At 52.7% G+C, this 18,163-nt stretch overlaps 7 protein-coding genes across 7 annotated transcripts; 2 read left to right on the forward strand and 5 right to left on the reverse strand.

The window, feature by feature from the left end:
• Nucleotides 1-285: 285 nt before the first annotated feature.
• A1O1_07508 (uncharacterized protein) lies at nt 286-1,098 on the reverse strand (the record flags this gene model as incomplete). Its single annotated transcript, XM_007728376.1, has 1 exon — nt 286-1,098. The coding sequence occupies one exon, from the start codon at nt 1,096-1,098 to the stop codon at nt 286-288; it is 813 nt and encodes a 270-aa protein (XP_007726566.1).
• A 736-nt stretch (nt 1,099-1,834) lies between these two features.
• On the reverse strand, nt 1,835-2,614 carry A1O1_07509 (uncharacterized protein; the record flags this gene model as incomplete). Its single annotated transcript, XM_007728377.1, has 1 exon — nt 1,835-2,614. One exon carries the CDS (start codon nt 2,612-2,614, stop codon nt 1,835-1,837), a length of 780 nt encoding a protein of 259 aa, XP_007726567.1.
• An 819-nt stretch (nt 2,615-3,433) lies between these two features.
• Nucleotides 3,434-4,825, reverse strand: A1O1_07510 (uncharacterized protein; the record flags this gene model as incomplete). The annotated part of the gene is made up of 1 exon (XM_007728378.1): nt 3,434-4,825. One exon carries the CDS (start codon nt 4,823-4,825, stop codon nt 3,434-3,436), a length of 1,392 nt encoding a protein of 463 aa, XP_007726568.1.
• A 1,663-nt stretch (nt 4,826-6,488) lies between these two features.
• On the reverse strand, nt 6,489-6,710 carry A1O1_07512 (uncharacterized protein; the record flags this gene model as incomplete). The annotated part of the gene is made up of 1 exon (XM_007728379.1): nt 6,489-6,710. One exon carries the CDS (start codon nt 6,708-6,710, stop codon nt 6,489-6,491), a length of 222 nt encoding a protein of 73 aa, XP_007726569.1.
• Nucleotides 6,711-7,701: 991 nt separating this feature from the next.
• On the forward strand, nt 7,702-10,539 carry A1O1_07513 (STE/STE20/PAKA protein kinase; the record flags this gene model as incomplete). Its single annotated transcript, XM_007728380.1, has 3 exons — nt 7,702-7,724; nt 7,828-10,067; nt 10,127-10,539. The coding sequence occupies 3 exons, from the start codon at nt 7,702-7,704 to the stop codon at nt 10,537-10,539; spliced, it is 2,676 nt and encodes an 891-aa protein (XP_007726570.1).
• Nucleotides 10,540-11,720: 1,181 nt separating this feature from the next.
• Nucleotides 11,721-13,667, reverse strand: A1O1_07514 (uncharacterized protein; the record flags this gene model as incomplete). Its single annotated transcript, XM_007728381.1, has 1 exon — nt 11,721-13,667. The coding sequence occupies one exon, from the start codon at nt 13,665-13,667 to the stop codon at nt 11,721-11,723; it is 1,947 nt and encodes a 648-aa protein (XP_007726571.1).
• A 416-nt stretch (nt 13,668-14,083) lies between these two features.
• A1O1_07515 (uncharacterized protein) lies at nt 14,084-15,685 on the forward strand (the record flags this gene model as incomplete). Its single annotated transcript, XM_007728382.1, has 1 exon — nt 14,084-15,685. One exon carries the CDS (start codon nt 14,084-14,086, stop codon nt 15,683-15,685), a length of 1,602 nt encoding a protein of 533 aa, XP_007726572.1.
• Nucleotides 15,686-18,163: the final 2,478 nt, after the last annotated feature.

Raw genomic sequence — 18,163 nt, forward strand, 5'->3', positions numbered from 1 at the left:
ATGGGTATTTCCGTGCCCAGGTCGACATGGTTTGTTGTTTCAGACTCCTTAACCTTGAGCAGAGCAGAGCAGTATACTTAGACTCCCTCATACCAATACCAGGAGAGTAGAGTAGAGGATCCCCTTTATCAAGACGACAGCACTCCCCAACCCCTCTCAACCTCGAAACAAGATATCAGTCGCTGCTTTTCCTCTTTTCTTTCCTCTCTTCTTTCCTCTTTTCTTTCCTCTCTTCTTTCCTCTTTTCTTTTCTCTTTCTCTTTTCTCTTCTCTCTTCTCAAAAATCTAATATCTCTCATCAGCAGCAACGCCAAACTTCCCACCGCCAGCATACCAAGCAGCCATAATCAAATCACAAAGATCCTTAGCCTCGACATCCTTCAACGGCAAGTGATGGCCGCCATCATACTCCATCTGGAAACAATGATCGCTCTCAAACACCGCCACCAGCTTCTCACACCCTTGCTTGACATGGTCGTCCCTGCCCCAGCCATGCACGGACGGCACACTCTTAAGCAGCGCATAGTCTGCTGGATCGACGTGTTCGGACAACGCAATGGGCGGATACGGACCGCCCAACATGACGCCGAAGGCGAACTTCCACGGACTATCGCCCTGCCGGTCTCGTTCTTCAATCTTCTGTCTCAGCAACAACCCAGCTGCCAGCCGCGCGCCCTGGCTGAACCCCAGGACACCCCGGAACGAGTCGACGCCGCCATTGGCGTCCATGAGTTTGCGCAACGACTCGTCCACGGCGGCGATTTCTTCTGTGGGCGTCGGCTCCACGTCGCTCTCACCCGCCACGAACCGCCGGCTGACCCAGCGGTAGAAGGGGGCGCACGACGCAAAGACCGGCAGCATGCCGAAGCCCGGGGTGCCTTCGATCTCGGCCTCGGCGAACACGAAGCGGAATTGTTTCTCCAGGTTCCAGATCAGGCGGCGCGCTTGGATCTTGAATACCGTCGCGTTCGAGCCGCCGCCGTGTAGGCAGAGAATTGCGGGGAGGAGTTGGCCGTTGCTGTCGTGCGTTGGACGCGTGGATTTGGGTATTGTCGTTGTCGAAGGAGGCGTAGATGTAGATGTTGATGTAGAGGTCATGACTGCTTGACAGGCTGCGCTGTTCCGCTGCCTCACTACCTCGCTGGTTGACTGGTTGACTGGTTTATATCTTTCTTTGGGCTGGGGTGATAGACAGATCAAGTGGCTTGTCTGTTAATTCTATATTGTACTCTGTAGGTTGTTGGAGTGGCTCACGAGACGGAAGTAATGGTGAATGGTGAAGGGTGAATGACGCGGCGCTATTATCATACGTGTCGACCGTCGTTGATTGTGACGAAAAGAGTCTGTCGTAAGACTCGGTTCAGCTTGTTTCTTGCTGAGAGCGTTGCTTATGTTGTTTCAGCTCGGGTGTGTCCGTCGCAACGGCAATGCGTCCAGCTGCTTGAATTTCTGGTCTTGCGAGGCTGGTAGTAAGTCAACGTGAGTCTGATTTTCAATCCGACTTCAGACGTGGCGAGGCATGCATTGGAAGAGGAAGAGGAAGAGGAAGAAAGTAGAAGTAGAGAAACAACAACGAGCCATTGAATCGAGGAGGCTGACATGCCCACGTGATCGGCTGATCACGGCGACCGACGAGGCTTCTATATATACTAAAAGTGGGCCAAAGGAAGAATTCCCAAGAGGTTGAGCAGTCGGGTAGGTAAGTGATACTATACGCCATAGGAAACTGGTATACGATTGATAATATAAACAGCTCTGACCGCATCCGTCTACTGTCTGCTGTCCGCTGATAGTATTGCAACAGCCTTATTTATTGCTCGTCTCTGTCGGCCCGTCACACCAGAAACGTTCCACTGTTTGAGTGCACGACCACGCCCGTGGCATTCGTATCCTTCAGACAGTACAGGTACGCCTCTGCCAAATCCACAGGCTGTCCAACCTTGCCCGTGGGGATCTTGCCTTCATGCTCAGCGAAGAATGCTCTTTTCCCATCCTCGCCCATCCTCTGCCACAGATCAGTCTCGATGACCCCTGGTGCGACGATGTTAACTCGGATGGGTGCCAGATCATAGGCCAGCTGTCGGCCGAGACCATTGAGACCAGCGCCCATCAGAGCCAGCATAGACCAGCCACCAGCAATCGGCTTCTCGGAAATCGAACCGCCAGTCAAGACGATGGACGAGTGTCGGTCCTTCTTCATGTGCCTGACACCGACTTTGATGACAAGGATGGCCGCAATAGTCCGAACTTGATTGTATTTCTGCCAATTCTCCAAGGTGACTTCTTCCAGTGGAACCATGGGCAGTCGATCGCCGGCCATGTAGACGATGTGATCCACGTTTCCGGCCTGGTTGAAGAGTTGCTCGATGTTGGATTCGACGTCGGGACTGGCCAGATCACATGGATAGCCGGATATCCTGTCCTTTGCTTCCGGGTAGTCCTGGAGTAGTGCTGCACGGACGTCTTTGACTTTGGACTCGTGGGACGATGATAGGACGATGGTTGCTCCGAACTCGAGCAGGGCTTGGGCAACGCTGACTCCGACGCCGCCTGTTCCGCCCACTAACAGCACGCGTTGGCCTGCAAGTTTGTCGGTGAATTGGGAGGGAGACATCGTTCGAGAAGAGAGCGAGATCGATATGTTTCGGAGGGAGATAGAATCAAGAGGGTGTTCGAAGAGTGGTCCTTGTCCGACTTGACGAATGCCCTCCGACTCAACACAGTATCAATCTCGCAAAGCTCTGGAAGGTGCGCTTGGGCAAGGACAAGGAGGCCTTACACTGCCACCATATATCATGATCCCTCTCTTCATCGTGTCTTTCTCCGGCTCTTTTTATCTTTATCTCCGTAATCATGACAGTCGGTGCTACGGCACTGTTCATGGTATCTCTGTCGAAAGGAAGCCGGGGTCATTTTGCACACGGGGAATGGCCGGAGAGGAAGGAAAAGCCATAGTCGGATCTCGTCTGACAGTAAGCACGTTGATGGAGCTGAAGGACGAGATGAGCTGGAATGAAGAGACGCAGCATCTGCTTGGGAATGTTGCGTTCTCATGGACCCACGTCATCCTCATCGGTATCGCCATCACCAACTTGAAGGTCGCCTTCATCCTCGTTCCCCTGCAGGCGACTCCCGTCTCCGCATTATTGCCGTGTGGAGGAACGAAGAATCAATCGCTAAATCCGGGCATCTTTTCGAATAGGGCGCGCTTCTAGAAATGAACAGAATGACGATGGAATAAACGAAGCTGTGACGGACGAGATATGAGGCTGACATTGTGAAATAACTGCAGCGAAATGTCAATGGCATTCCACCGTCAAAACTTCTTCTCACATGAATACGCAGAGGATCGCCGAGAAAACTCCTAGCTAGAAAGCCCTCATAATGCTTTACCTTACTCTGGATTGTCCAAACGCACGATAGCATGCTCTTATCATGAAATGTCTGCTTCGAAAACCAGTGCAACGCCATCGTCGCCAGCAGTGACAAGCCTCGTGCCTTGTCCGCCTTGTACGAAGCCCAAGATGCCTCCGCCTTCTCCTTCTCCTCGATGGCCCCTCCACTCTTGTAGGAATCCCTGCCCTGCAGCTGTGGTTCCGCCGCGGACGTCCCATCGTCTCACCACTCCATCCATACCCACGCTGGTCAAGATCCAGCCTCCGCGCTGCGGGTTGCGCACAAAGTCCACCTTGACTACGGCATAATCTTCGTGCGCTTCTTTGATGTGTCGTCGGAGGGCGAACCGATGGGCCGTATCGAACAGTGCTATCGAGCCATCGACACTGCCGGCCGCCAGAATAGTCAGTGGTGGGGAGGAAAACGAGAGGGTCTCCACCCCGTCGGTCTGGGCTTGTAACGAGGCAAGAAGCTGTCCGGCGGATGAGGCCTGTTGCCGAGAAGCGCCAGCTCCTTTGGCAGTCTTCTTCGCTTGATCCGCCGGTTGCGGTAGACCGACTACTTTGATGTTGCCGCCTGCACCTCCAACGGCAACGATAGACGAAGTGCACGCAACGCTGTAAAGCCCGCCTTCAACCTCAAAGCGCGCATCAGCAGCGGTGCAAGTCACCACTGCCTGGCCGGTCGAAAAGACGTCCCACACGTATAGACTCCCATCTTCAGACACAGTCGCCAGGAGACTTCCATCAGGTGTCCATGCGCCTGCCGTGCAAGATGCGGTATGTAGGTAGTATGCCTGGACGATGGTCAATGGGCTCCCCTGGTCGGCAGCGTTGATCTGGTACACCCAAACGGAGCCATCATTCGCGCCGAGCGCAATGACATTTTCGTGCTCGGCATTCGGCGACGCGGCCACCCAATTGATCTCCTGTACCTCAGAGGCCTCTGCAACAAATCTCCATTTCTTCGCCGACGAATCCTCGCTCTTCCACGCCCGCAGCTTCCCGTCCAAGCCAGCCGTCACCACGTACTCACCCCGCGGCAGCGTAAAGGACACGGCGTTGACCGAATCGGTGTGTCCGTCCAGTTTTTGTACTGGGGCCAAACTCTGCCGTTCACTGCCTGCTGGAGTGACTGCTTGAGAAACGGATGCGTCAAAAATGTATGCGGTGTCGTCTCCGCCTCCAGTGACTATGATGGAGGGGTTGGTGGGATGTTGCGCGATGCAGAAGATGCTGTCTGTGTGGGCGTCAAAGTGTGCAACCGAGTCGTTTTGTAATTGTATCTCCTCCTCATCTTCAAAGTCTCCTTCGTCGTCGTCCATCGGCTGGTCGTCATCTTTGGAGATCTCTTCAGCGGCATCGTCGGCGTCGAGGATGTCACCCTCTTCTAAACCCTCGGGAATTTGGTGGGGTTCGGAGGTGGACATGGTGGGAGGTTGAGAGGAGAACTCTAGTAGAGAGCGAGATGATGACGAGAAAGACAAGTACACGCTCGCGTGAGATGTAGGAGAGAGTGTCACTATATGGGCGTCGAATGTTGTCTCGCAGGCGAAATGGCTTAGAAATTATTTTGTCCCCAGAGCCTGAGGCTTCGAACTTTTTGACTGCGTCCAATAATGGTAGTATGACATCATCCATTCAAGGTGCTCAGCCTCGTCACGGGATTCTCAGCCTCGTCTGAACTGGAGCATCGTACGCAGGATTAGTCAGTAACTACATTCGAATTCGCCTCTGATTTTGCCAGAATACGTCTGTACATGCCCGGAGTGTAAGAATATCGGGCATTTTGGTCAAGCCTTGCTTTCCAGGTTGTCTGTCAGGCTCAAGAGATATGGCCATGAACAGGGTATTACTCCCATTGGGGATGGCGGAGGTGATGGCCACCCACAAGCCTCTGGGCGGCTATCTTACTCGCGAAACAGCCTGACACCCCGACCGCAGCCAGTAAACTCGCAAAGTGGCTGTTTCGTCCTCAAGTTCTAGAAGGGATGAAGCGGCTAAGGAGGCCTGACGCCAGGCTGTATATGCAGTGGGACCTGGCCGAGGCGGAAATCTAAGCGAAGACTTTGTGAATCAATAGTTCAAATTCCAGGGCTGCTATTTGAGGCGTCGCTGGTTGATCTCTTCGGTAAATGTCCAACGCCTCCTGCAAGTGTTTCAGATGGTGAAATGCTGCAGTCGGCATCAGAGAACAATAATTGGCACCGGACAAGTCAACGATCGAAGTAGTACTTGTTACAGAAGGATGTCAGGGAAACCTGGCTGCTTCCTTTAGGGATCCTTACGTTGCTGCCACAATTGCCCTGTCACCTTTGCCCAGGTACACTGAACAAAATGATAGCCTCTGCGGGGTCTTTGTGAACAGTACAGTACGAGCACCAAGCGGCTACAGATTCACAATGTGGAGATCAAGGCTGGAAGCGAGTTGCAACCCTTGGTTTGGGAGATCGATCTTTTAAAAGTGCAAAAAAAGATTGTCGTCTGAGTGGATCGAACACTCGACCTTCAGATTTAATGACCGATTGTGAACTTCAGTCTCTGTGAGAGAATTAGCAGGTGTTCAGATTAGTTATACAATAGGAGACGGCCACTTACGACGCTCTCCCAGCTGAGCTAAGACGACTTTGTTGAAACAATTTTGGACATTATTGAATATAATCAGCTCAATTAATAGTGCCAAGTAATTGAGAGGTGGATTAGTAATGCCCTATGCTTAGCACAGACTACCTACCACCAAGCCTCAGAATACTGGCTGAGATAGGGATGCTATCATTACAATTCACAATATACAGATTGATGCATCTATATGGACAATGTTTTGACAATCCTAGGAACAATGGAGCAGAGTCTTTCAACTTATCTTTCAACTTACACTACTTTACAGACGGCGATTTGATTTCCAGTATGACTAACAATACCGAAGACTACCTACCTAGGAAAGGTAGGTAGCTTGTGTATGAATGTTTCGTCCTCCCCCGACTATTATTTTTATTCAGATCTAGGCTGCTCAATCCATTCCCCATCGTTTCCGGCCAGAATATCGACAAACACATTCAGCTTCTGAGTATTATCCTTTCCACCCAGTGCCGCCTAGAACTTCTTCATCTCCCTGTCTGACACGGACTTGAATTTGAGTTTGATACCTAGGCGAGTGGCGGGATCCGCCTCAGGAGTGCTTGTTGCGCAATGATTGGGGTATTGTAAGCCCGCGGTAACCAGATCGCTTTGGATTCGGGACAGCTTCGAAATCCGCTGTCTCGGGTACAAGTAATTGGACCGCTCGAGGACATACTCTACCCATGTTGGGGCCATTTTTCAACAATGGATTGCATGGGAACTTGGTTCCCTGCCGAAGCTTTCCCTGAAGCTCTCCGTTCTTCTACTTGCTCCCAGGAGAAGTACCGGGAGGGATGACGGTGAGTTCGTTGCCATTTGTTTGCCTATGCGCCTCCCTTCTTTCAGATGAGTCCAGAGATAGATTGTTGAATTCTTGAATCACCTGAACAAGCCACTCTGCCCCTTCCACTGACGCCAGAAGCCGCTCAATTGGTGTTCGTAGGGAAGATACTGAAGAGTAGAATCGAAGGTGTTGTTATGGCACGCGTTTCGACTAATAGTGGTTAGTCGGTGTAGTTAGTACCTAAGATAACGTGTAAAGTGCCAATCATCCTGACACTAGGCCTTATTAGCCTTATTAGCCTCATTAACCCCCCCTAAGCCCCCTCGGCCCCCTATCATTCAAGTAGTACTACAGACTACACGCTACACCTCGATCTGCCGCCAGGTTCAACTTGATCCATTCATTCATTGTCTCAGCCTGATCAAGTTCCTCCAGTACATTGTCCTAGTACCCTTTGTCCATTCCTCACCCTCTCTCGTCTATCGTCTATCGTGCAGAGAACCCCCATTGTACGCGGCTAGAGTGCGCGGAGTGTTGCTACCGGACAATCACGAGTCCGAGGGGGGTCGTGATCGTGATCTGATATCTCTCACACTTCACTCTCACCGCCGACACACCAGCGCGGTTACAGATCGACAGGCAGACCGATTGACAGACCTGCACTCTTTCAATCATACTGAGGAACCTTGCACCGCACTTCACGTCGTCGGCTTCTCGATCTTACACCTCTACCTCCTGTCGTCGCCGCCGCACGCATGCTGTCTTGGTTCAGTTTTGCTCGGTTGACAGACTCCCTCCGCTGAGCACCCGTCCTGCTCCTCCTCATCTCCCCCTTCGGCGCTCGACATCTCCTTTCCTTTCTTCTGAAACATACTACACGGTCATCTGTGGAGAACTCGGACAATGGCCTCAACGCAGGAGAATAAGTAAGCATTGTCTCCGCCACTCATCTCAAGGCACACAATCTATTTCTACAGCCCATACCAATCTGTCTTTGACATGCAATGTACTACTGCTAATTGCAATCAGCTTCTACAGTGCTGGCCAGTTCATGAATCCAGGCCCGGCCCCTCGTCCCCCTACCGATCGGCCTCGACACATCGACCTCCAGCGATCCAACACCTCTCTAGCGACCACTACCTTTGACTCTATGTCTCTGGGCACCCCCGTCTCCCCAGCGATCAGTACCCCCAGTGCGCCATACTTCGCCAACAACAGTTCTCTGTCGCTTGTAGGGCCTGGGAAATCGTCAACATCCATTACAATCATTAAAGAGGGCTATGTGCGCTGCAAAGAAGACAAGTTCCTGGCACAATGGAACCAACGATACCTGATTCTTCGAGAGTTCAGATTGGATTTCCTCAAGAATGAAAATGGAAAAGTGATGCAGACCATCAATTTGAACACCATCACCGGCGTTACACGATCGGAAGATACTCGGATGGCCTTCGAAATCACCAGGATCTCCAATCCCAAAGAAGCGAACGGCAAGATCATCATGAGCCGAGACTTACCCACCCGGACCATAACGTGTGAAGTCCATAATGACGACGAAATCTACGACTGGATTGACAAGATCTACGAAAGATGCCCAGGCATGGGGGGTGTCAGCAACCCGACCAATTTCAGCCATCGCATCCATGTCGGCTTCGATTCACAAACCGGTGGCTTCACTGGACTGCCTCAAGAGTGGGAGAAGCTTTTAAACAACTCGGCTATCACGAGAGACGACTACAAGAAGAATCCTCAAGCGGTCATTGAAGTGCTCCAGTTCGTTTCCGACCAGAAAATGCGGGAGCAGCATCCAGAAATGTATTCCCATGGCATGGTCACTCCTCCAGCGTCTCAACCCAATAAGCAGCTTGGTTATCCCGCCAGCGGTAACAGTGTTGTTCCTCCGAGGCCGGCTCCCCCATCAGATGCACAGCGATACAATGCGAACCAGTTTATGAACAAATACCAGGATGGCCAGGGCCGGTCGGGTACGCCGCCTCTCAAGCCCCAGTTGCAACGAACGCAGACCGACAAGGGCTCTTACGACATGGAGGCCGATGCTACACGAATCAAAGAAATCGCCGTGCAAGAACAGAAGCGCCGTCAACTGGAGGCCGAGGCCAAACGAACTCGGGATGTGGAGAGACAGCGGGAGCAGGAACGAGAAGAAGCAGCAGAGCGAAGTCGTCGAGAACAAGAAGCATACAATGCGTCCTTGCCCAAGGCCCGCCCACCGCTGGCTCAACAAGAGGTTGGAGGCTTCACAGGTGGTCCTGAGCGTACACCAAATAGACAAGACCCCAGATACAATCCTGCAAGAGCGGCGCCAAGTGCTCCTCAGCAGTCACCCTCCGGTGGTCTCCGACAACAACCTGTTGCGCAGAGACCGGCGCCCTCTGCACCTCCGACCAGCAACTCTCAAAGATCGATTCCTCAATCCTCAGCGGGTCAGAGTTCCCTCCGCTCACCAGACAGTAGAGGTCGAGAGCGACAGCCTTCACCGAATGCGCGATACCAACCAGAACGAGAGGCGCCGCGCAAGGACGGAGCGCTGAAACAGCAACCTAACGGCATCAATGGACAAGGGCCAAGCCGCACGCCAGGATCTGTGCAGCAACCAAAGCCCCTGAATGTTGCAAAGCAAGCGCAAGCCAAAACTGCGACCGATCCGCGCAAAGATGCCGAGATCGCGTTGACTGCCAAGAAGCCCGTTGAGGAACGAGCAAAGGAGGTTCGCATGTCAAGCATGACTGAGAGCGAGGTCATGGCCAAGCTCAAGCAGGTCGTCTCCAAGGACAACCCTATGGACTCCTACAGCAAGCAGAAGAAGATCGGCCAGGGGGCTTCCGGTTCGGTTTACGTCGCCAGAGTCAAGGAAAGCGCCAACTCTCCTGTCGCACGGGAAATCTACCGTACACACGGCCCCAAGGGTCAGGTTGCTATCAAGCAGATGGATCTTCGAAATCAGCCACGCAAAGAGCTCATCGTCAATGAGATCATCGTCATGAAGGACTCGAAGCACCCGAACATCGTCAACTTCCTTGACTCCTTTCTGCAGGAACAGAACAACGAACTCTGGGTGGTGATGGAATTCATGGAAGGTGGCGCACTCACCGACATCATTGACAACAATCCAGTGATCACAGAAGACCAGATTGCGACAATCTGCTTCGAGACCTGCAAAGGCCTTGCTCATTTGCATTCCCAGGACATCATCCACCGAGACATCAAGAGTGACAATGTGTTGCTCGACCGTGTGGGAAATGTCAAGATCAGTAAGTCGTTTTGGGCTCTCGGAACTCAAAGATATCATCAGCTAACCTGCAATCTTCAGCGGATTTCGGATTCTGTGCTAAGCTCACCGAATCGAAGAGCAAGCGCGCAACCATGGTTGGCACACCTTACTGGATGGCGCCCGAGGTTGTGAAGCAAAAAGAATATGGTCCCAAAGTTGACATCTGGTCGCTTGGTATCATGGCTATTGAGATGATCGAATCCGAGCCGCCATATCTGAACGAGGAACCGTTGAAGGCACTCTTCCTGATTGCAACCAACGGCACCCCTCGCCTGAAGAATCCCAACAAGCTGTCACGAGAACTCAAAGCATTCCTGAGCGTTTGTCTGTGCGTCGATGTTAGAAGCCGCGCCAGCGCAGACGAACTGTTACGCAACGAGTTTATGCGCATGGGGTGCAGTCTTGCCAGTCTGAGTGAACTGCTCAAATGGCGGGAAAAGGGTCGCCAATAAGCGTTCGTCTTTTGTTGGCTGCCAGAAAGAGTCGGCACGGACGTGGGCAGGAGCGGCGGCCAGAAATCCGAAATTTCTTTTTCGGCGTTGGGTGGTGGTGAGACGACACGGCAATCTCCACAGGGCGCCGTACCAGCGCTGGTACGCACTTCCTCTCTCTCCGTCCATCAGCTTGGATACGTGATGGACTCTATCCAAGTGGTACAACATTCATGACTTAGCCGCGAACGGAAGACAGAATGAGATTGATGGCCCGGCCGAGACTGCCTGTGGTTGTTCAATGAGAAGCAGTGCTGGACCAGCCAACACCCCAAGGGCTAGGTCGCAAGAGCATGTGGTTTCCCTACTGAGTGTATGCCGATCATCCGCAACCGCTGCAGCATGCGGCATGCATATCCAAGGCGAGCTGCTACAGACTCGAGAGTGCTCATGTGGTTTTCGACCAGCCAGAGCTGCATCTACGTCCCTCGAGACGACGCGGCTGCGGGGGTTTTTTCTGGAGCTGGAATGGGTGAGCATGGATCCGGGCCAGAGAGGCGCCAAAAGAACGAAGACGATCTTCTTCCTCTTCTACGATGATGATTGATGGGAACACGCCGGTGGATCTTCGAATTGCATGCATGCGAGACCTGAAATGCGACAAAAATCTTGGTTGTGCTTCTTGCTTCTGCTTCTTGCTTCTCTTTGGCCATGTTTTGTTCTGTTTTGTTCTGCTCCTCTTGTTCCTCTTGACTCGTAGATCGTCTCCGTCTCTCCTGCCTCTCTTCTCTCCCGTCACCCATATATGGCGTAACCTGTATCGCGTATATCACTGCAACCCTTACAGAAACGGCTCACATATATCTATATACACACGTTTACACATATATCCACGGGCTACGCATGCAGCCATGTCTGTGGTATTTGCATGGGCATGGATGTCCACACGGCATGGTCTGGCCCTGGACGATATATCATAGCCCTCCTCGCCTTACCTGTGTCGTACTAGTAGGTTTGAGGTGACTCCCATACAATGATTGATGGTATATAAGGTAGCAGACAACGGGGACGAGAATATCCCGAGGAACAGTTAGTATCCAAGCCACACATCTGTCAAGTACCCGAGGACTTCGTTTCTTTTTTTCTTTTGTTTCTTTGCTTGTTATATGTCAGAACCCATTTTCGGCTCCTGTCTCGCAGTCTCATCCTCCAACCATATTTCCCACGGCATCAGCCAGCTGCGAGAAGAAAACGCCCTTGAGGATATTCTCGCCCTGGTCCTCAGCCCAATGGCCCGCATCGACAAGTCGGCGTTTCCAGCTCGTCTTCTGCGTCTCGGACAGCTCATCCCACCTCCTGAGTGTTTCTTGCTGGACGAGTGTCGCATCGTGCGCCAGTTCCGTCGAGATGTCGCCCGAGCCAGCCTCTTCGCGCACGATGATCGCCTTGGGCGTTTCGAGCTCCGAGTTCTCCCGAACCAAATCGTAGAGTTTCTGCTTCATTCCCGCCGCGGCGTCTTCGATGCCGGCCTGGATCTGATCCACACTGGGAATCTGGGATGCGGCGTCTTTGAGTTTCTCTGTGGCGCTGTGTGCGGCAATGGGGAGTTCTGACCGAGCAGTCTCGGCGAGAATGTATGGCTGCGCCACCAGCTCGCGCATTCGTGGTGAAAGCCAGTCCGTGGCGCCGAGGACAGGCGGCACGGCGCCGCGGATCTCGCAGTAGACTTGCATGAGGAACGCGACGATCCCGACAACCACCAGCGCGAAGAACACACTGAAGGTCGTCTGCATGGCTTCAGATCGGCCGGGCGGGGTGAGGACGTATCGTGGCCGCTTGGTGTAGGTCGCGGGGAACGGTCGGAGAGGGAGATGGTGCACCACGACGATCTGGTCGACTCCGACCGAAGCCAGGCGTATGAACTGCGGGCCAACGTCTTTTGTGACTGGCAGTGCTGGCCCGATGAAATTCGAAAAAACCAGTTTGGTGAGTGGGCCCTTATGCACGCTTCTGAGGAACGTGTATGGGCGGAATCTTCCCAGGCCGGTGTTGGGTGTGTAGTCAATCGTCAAGAGCTCTATGGAGCTGTCATCACCGCTTTGTCCGGCGACAGCAATGACAAATTGTCGTTCGCCCAGGTCGGATTCTGTCAAGGGACATACTTCCAACCCTACAGCCGCCTTGGTCGATTTATGCAGTCGTTTCCGGAGTGAGATGCGTGCCTGAGATAAGTCTTTGCTGACTCGGAGGACCAAAAGGTCTGCCCCCGTCCGTCCGGGTCGGTTCTGCAGGAGCAACAGATATCGAGGCGTGAGAAATCGTATAGAGCGGAATTTCGGCCTCTTCGACGGCGGTAGCGACGTTGTAGACTCCGGACTCCGGTATAAAGAAATTGGTTTCCCGGGCTTCGAGGCGGTGGCAAGTAGCTGCACAAACACTTCACCATCTGTGCAATATGCGAGAAGATGACCAGCCGTCTCGTCGCCGTCAGAGATCAGATCCAGATCTGCTGCCTCACATCCCCCAAGGCTAATGCGAGACACTTCGTCTTCTGCAACTGGGTTTGGAGTTGGCCGGAAGACAATGATCTCGTTTTCCGGAGCCAGACCTGAGGCAATGGCCGCAAGTCGAGGTTGGTCGGGAGATGTGGCCGGGGAAAGACGCAGGACCCGTTGATAGGTTTCATTTTTGGTGCCTGATGCAGACCTGAACAGCGCAGTCCGGCCAAGCGCCTGTGAGCCTTGTGTTGGGGCCGTCGACTTCTCTCCACTGTCCACAGTGCTACCATCCGCCCTTCTCTTCTTTGCTGGTAGCCCGATCCGAAACGACCTGAGATGTTCATTCTTTCCGGCGTTCTGATCGGCGATGGAGCTGTTGATGCCCGCAAAAGCAGTCAGGCTTGACTCAGAGGACTCTACGACCCCCAGACTTGTGACGGAATCTTCGCCTTTGACAAGTTCGACGTCGACCACCTCGGCCAGTTGGTCTCGGCGAGAGGCATCGATCAGGGAAATCTTGTTGGGAACGCCCGTCGAGGACGAGCCGCCACCGCCACCGACAAGAAGGAAATCGGGGTTGAAGGGGTCGAAGTCCGCGGCATAGAGAGGGTAGGACAATTTCGTTTGCGAAGAGGACACGGTTGGCGCCATGGCTGCGGTGAGAGACAAGATCGGAGAGGAAGGGGCTCGAGATGGTGACAGTATAGATCCAGATCTAATGCCAATAGGCCAAAGAAGTATACATCAGAAAATGGCGTTGGAGAGTGATCTGTTGGTAGGAACGAATTTGAGGATCTGACACCAAGTTCCAGTTTGTTGACAGAGTGACGTTTGTGGAATTAATTGATGATGAAGTCAAAGAAAGAAAGATTCACGATGCTGCGACGCGGCCATGTGACAAGGCTCTTATCGATAAGAGTGTCTCGTATCTCGTATTGCGTATTGTGTACTACTGCACTTCAACCTCAACGACCATCAATCAACTCCAATGTTGTGACCAGATCAATCGCATCCTAACTGTCGCAGAACCCGTTGACCTATTCCAACCAGAGCGCCTCTTCACCAACATGCGCAGACGCTCGACCTACATCACTCATCCCAGCCGGGCTGTCAATCCAGCTGACATCCAGGTCTACAAGAACCAGCTCCTTCTGGGAGCCTTGAAGGCGGCACGAGAAGAACGGTTGACTTTGGGCCTCCAAGAGCTCCCTCAGGAGGTGGTAGAGGTCTTGAAGGAGTCTCACGAATTGCATGTTCGATGGGCCCCCGAGCACCCCTACAACACGACGGTTCCGTTCCTGTCGAGAATCTCGCCCGGCCTGCACGTCCAGTACACGCCCTTGAAAGAGAAGCAGCCCGGCCACCTCTGCGATCTGATCCACAAAGTGTTCGGGCAGAACCTGCGATGCGAGTCGCCACAGTCGACATTCACCAGTCCTCCGTTGATCTCGGAGCGCTTCGCCCAGACGGCCTCCTTGCAATACTACTCACTTCTTTCTTCCCTGAGGCCGCTCGCGGCATATCTGCAACGTAATGTCTGCACGCCGTCCGACCTCGTTTGTCTGCATACGGCGACGCTGCTGAACATAGCGGACTCGGTGGACTTGGACTATGACAGCATCTCCCACACGCTGACGCTGACTGTGATGTGGTCGAGACAGCCGGATATCATTTACGATCCCATCGGCGAGTTCACCACCCTCGACGCATGGAACCTGGACATCGAGCAGAAAGGCTCCGACAAGGTCGAGGTCGGCATCCTTAGCCCAGGCCCCGGGCTGGAACCATCCGACCTTCAACTGTCAGGCTTTCTGACTGTTGTTGGAGAAGACGACCATCCCAAAGCGACACTGTTCAGCTTCCCATCTCGCCACCATGCGCTGAGTCGAGACCAAGCCAAACAGCAACGCTACAATGTCTCTTTCGACAAGCCCACCGGTCTACATCCTATCTTGAGAATCTCTTTTCCCTCCGCAAACCTGTTGACAGAGCCGGAAAATAAACCTTCAGGGAGTGTCTGTGCGCTGCAAACATATCTGACCCTCCCATCGCATATTTTCGCGGACAAGTATGCCTTTCTCAGCAACGATCCGCTGTTCCAAAAATCCCACAATCTGGGCCAACTGCGGTCTATCATCGGCGAGACAGATCTGGAAGCTCCCGACTACGTGGTCAAGAAATGGGGTTCAACCGTGCTTCTAGAGCTTCAGACTCCCAACAGCACTGTCACTAATCACAAAGGCTCTGTCGATGGGCCCTGGGATGTCACTGTTCCTCTCCATCTTCGATATCTGGAGCCTAAAGCAGGTGGAACTTCGGAGATAGAAGTACCGTGGCCGATTGTCTTTTGGGCATGTACGGCTGAAGACGGGACCAAATTTCCCGTCAACCCATTTGACCGAACACAGCTGGGCTACGATGGACTGTTTGGTCCAAGGACCATGTTTTATCACCTAAATCCCGCACCTCAGAATGGCATGATGGTGGAACGGATCGCGGTGCCCGTACTCGACACGGACACAGCGAGTCCAACCACGATTGAATACTTGACGGTAGTCTCGATAGCACTTGGTTTCTTGTGGGTGTTGTTCAAGTTGAGGTCTGCTTTCAGACCAGCATCGATGAATGTTGAGGGCAAAAGCTCGGATGTGGGAAAGAAGAAGCAATAGCGTGTCCTATCTCCAAAAAATCAAGAACGAATGATCTCGTTGTTTCAAGTCTAGTACCCTTCCATTCCGCGTCTGTTCTCTGAGCTAGTGGAGGAGATGCGTGGCAGGAAAGACCAAAGCGATCACCTCTTTTGTCATGCGTGAGGCGTGGAGTAACAACGCACAGTGTACCAAATATGGCCCTGACAGGGGGAATGCCAGCCGTGGCAGAATCATCGAAACCTGCTGATGGACTGGACTGTTGAGAATCCTTGTGATTGCTAGAACATGAGTCAGATTAGCGCAGCGCAACGCAGGCTCTCTCTTCCTGGTGGCTCTATTGCTTGATGGCCATAGTGCAGCCTGTTTAGGGCAGCATATTAGCCACCAAGTGACCAGGCTAGGGGGGATATGTGGTGGTTGTTCATGAAGAAGGGACAGGATGCATCGTACATGTGGTGGGGACGTATACACAAATCTGATGATCAAAGAGTCGACGAGGCGACGTAACAATCCACCGAGCCTCACCACCGGAGAAGGAATAGATAGCAGAAAACGAAATATGTGTCTTTCGGGCAAATTCACATCATCTGATCCTTGGATAATGTATTTCGCGCAGTCTTTCTTTTGCCTGTTGCCGCATCTTCTCGAATGGGTGGTTGAGTCAGAGTAACCGGTCAACGATTCTATTCGGTAGCCCTGTGACCTCGTCAACCAGCAGGATTGGTAACAATAGCTACCTCGGGACCCACACCATCTCGCTCAAGTCATGGCAAGGGATATGTTTGCCTCTCTCAGCCTGATGCAATGTCTGGATACAAACGAATTGAACGCCCAGTTCAGCCGATCAGGCTGAAGGACCCAGATGTGTGACAGAGCAAAGGAGATTTTTCTCACTGTTCTTGAGCTGTTTCGCTTCTTCCAAGTTCCAGTCGTACACTTCGCAATGCAACGTTTTTCTTTTCTGCCCGTCCTTTTGCGTACTGCCTTTTGGGCGACTTGAGTGAAGGGCATCAAGGCCCGAGAGTCATGCGCCACGTGCAGATTGGACAACATTGACGCGACGGCGTCGCCCTACCTCGTTGCGTTCAACTTGAACTCTGACTTGTCCGTTTGTTTCAAATAGGTCAACACAAGACATTCGGAACCGTTTGAACTTGAACCGGGCAACTCTGATGAAAGGGGCCAAGTGGTTGTTGCATATGTGCATGATATGAGAAAGGAAATCGATGTCAGAGTGAGCACGGTATTGCCAACCGTTCAGTTGTCGGCTGAGCGCTCCAGAAACCACGATGCATCTCGAGTTATTCCATTTCATCTCCGTGGTCAGGACTGAGGGGCAAAGGAGACGAGCACGAGAAAGCGAGGACCTTAACGTGCATTGCATTGCATCTGCCAGGACCGTAGCTTGCTAGCTGTGTCGTAGGCTGACAGTATGTACATCTGCCATGTATTTTGTAACACGGCCCCTCTTACACATGTCTGAGGATTGTTTGGCAGTGCTTCTCCGGCATCGAATACGTCCACGTAGTGGTGTATGAGAGGGGAAAAGGGACAAGAAGGGGGGATAATGAAAAGGCAACCAGTATTGGTGATCTCCGAGACCAATGGTTTCTTTGTGAACGGTTATCCATTCCCTCGACCAAGCTGGGCAGCGTCAGCTGAAGGATTAAGGCCGTGATGACGAGTAGGCATCACATTAGGGCTGAGACAGTATCCATAGTCGAGGCAAGTACGGATGAGGTGATAGACAACAAGACGGATAGTCGTATGTTCGGGTGGGTTTCTTTGGGACTGATGACGACCCAGGTCCCCGTAGGCTGAAGAAGATGCTGACTGTACCACCACCATCGCAGTATTGGCATGTGGTAACATTGTTGGGGAAAGTCACGTCCAGTGCTGGAAGGAGGAGGAATGTCACGAGAGCAGACTGCAAGGCAAGTCGACTGGCCAAAAGAAGAGAAGAGTCCGCTCTGTGGCATATGCCGCGCTCGCCAACGCTGTAGTCGGGCGTTAGATGTCATAGTCGCAGGGGTTTGGCATCAGAAGCAAAGAAGAACCTCCATCCAGATACCTACCTAGTGATAGTTCGCTCCACATTGAATCAGCTGGTATGCATGGGGTAACGATACAAAACCGAATGAAATAGTGACGGGACTGGCAGCGTACTGATGCGGTTGGCTACCAAGTATCGGTACCTGACGGGGCGTCGTCCCCACCATTTGATTCCCGTTTCACAGAGGGGTCGAAGGGGGCTTGCAACTTCAGCATTGTGAAAAAGGCCGATCTGGTCTGGTCGTCGACACTGCGCACTCGCGGGGGTTGGATAGGTTCTTCTTTGCGCCATACGGTCGGAAGACTTGGAGGCCAGCATATGTTGAGCAAATGATCATCCAGCGTGGCTTTAATATCCAGGTAAAGACGGGTCGCCTTGCAGCGATATTGCATATCATATTGATGATAGAATATAGCACGAGTGGACTTTGTCGTGGGATTCTT

The sequence above is a fragment of the Capronia coronata genome (genome assembly GCF_000585585.1).
Source record: "Capronia coronata CBS 617.96 chromosome Unknown acBCG-supercont1.6, whole genome shotgun sequence".
Taxonomy (NCBI): Eukaryota; Fungi; Ascomycota; class Eurotiomycetes; order Chaetothyriales; family Herpotrichiellaceae; genus Capronia; species Capronia coronata.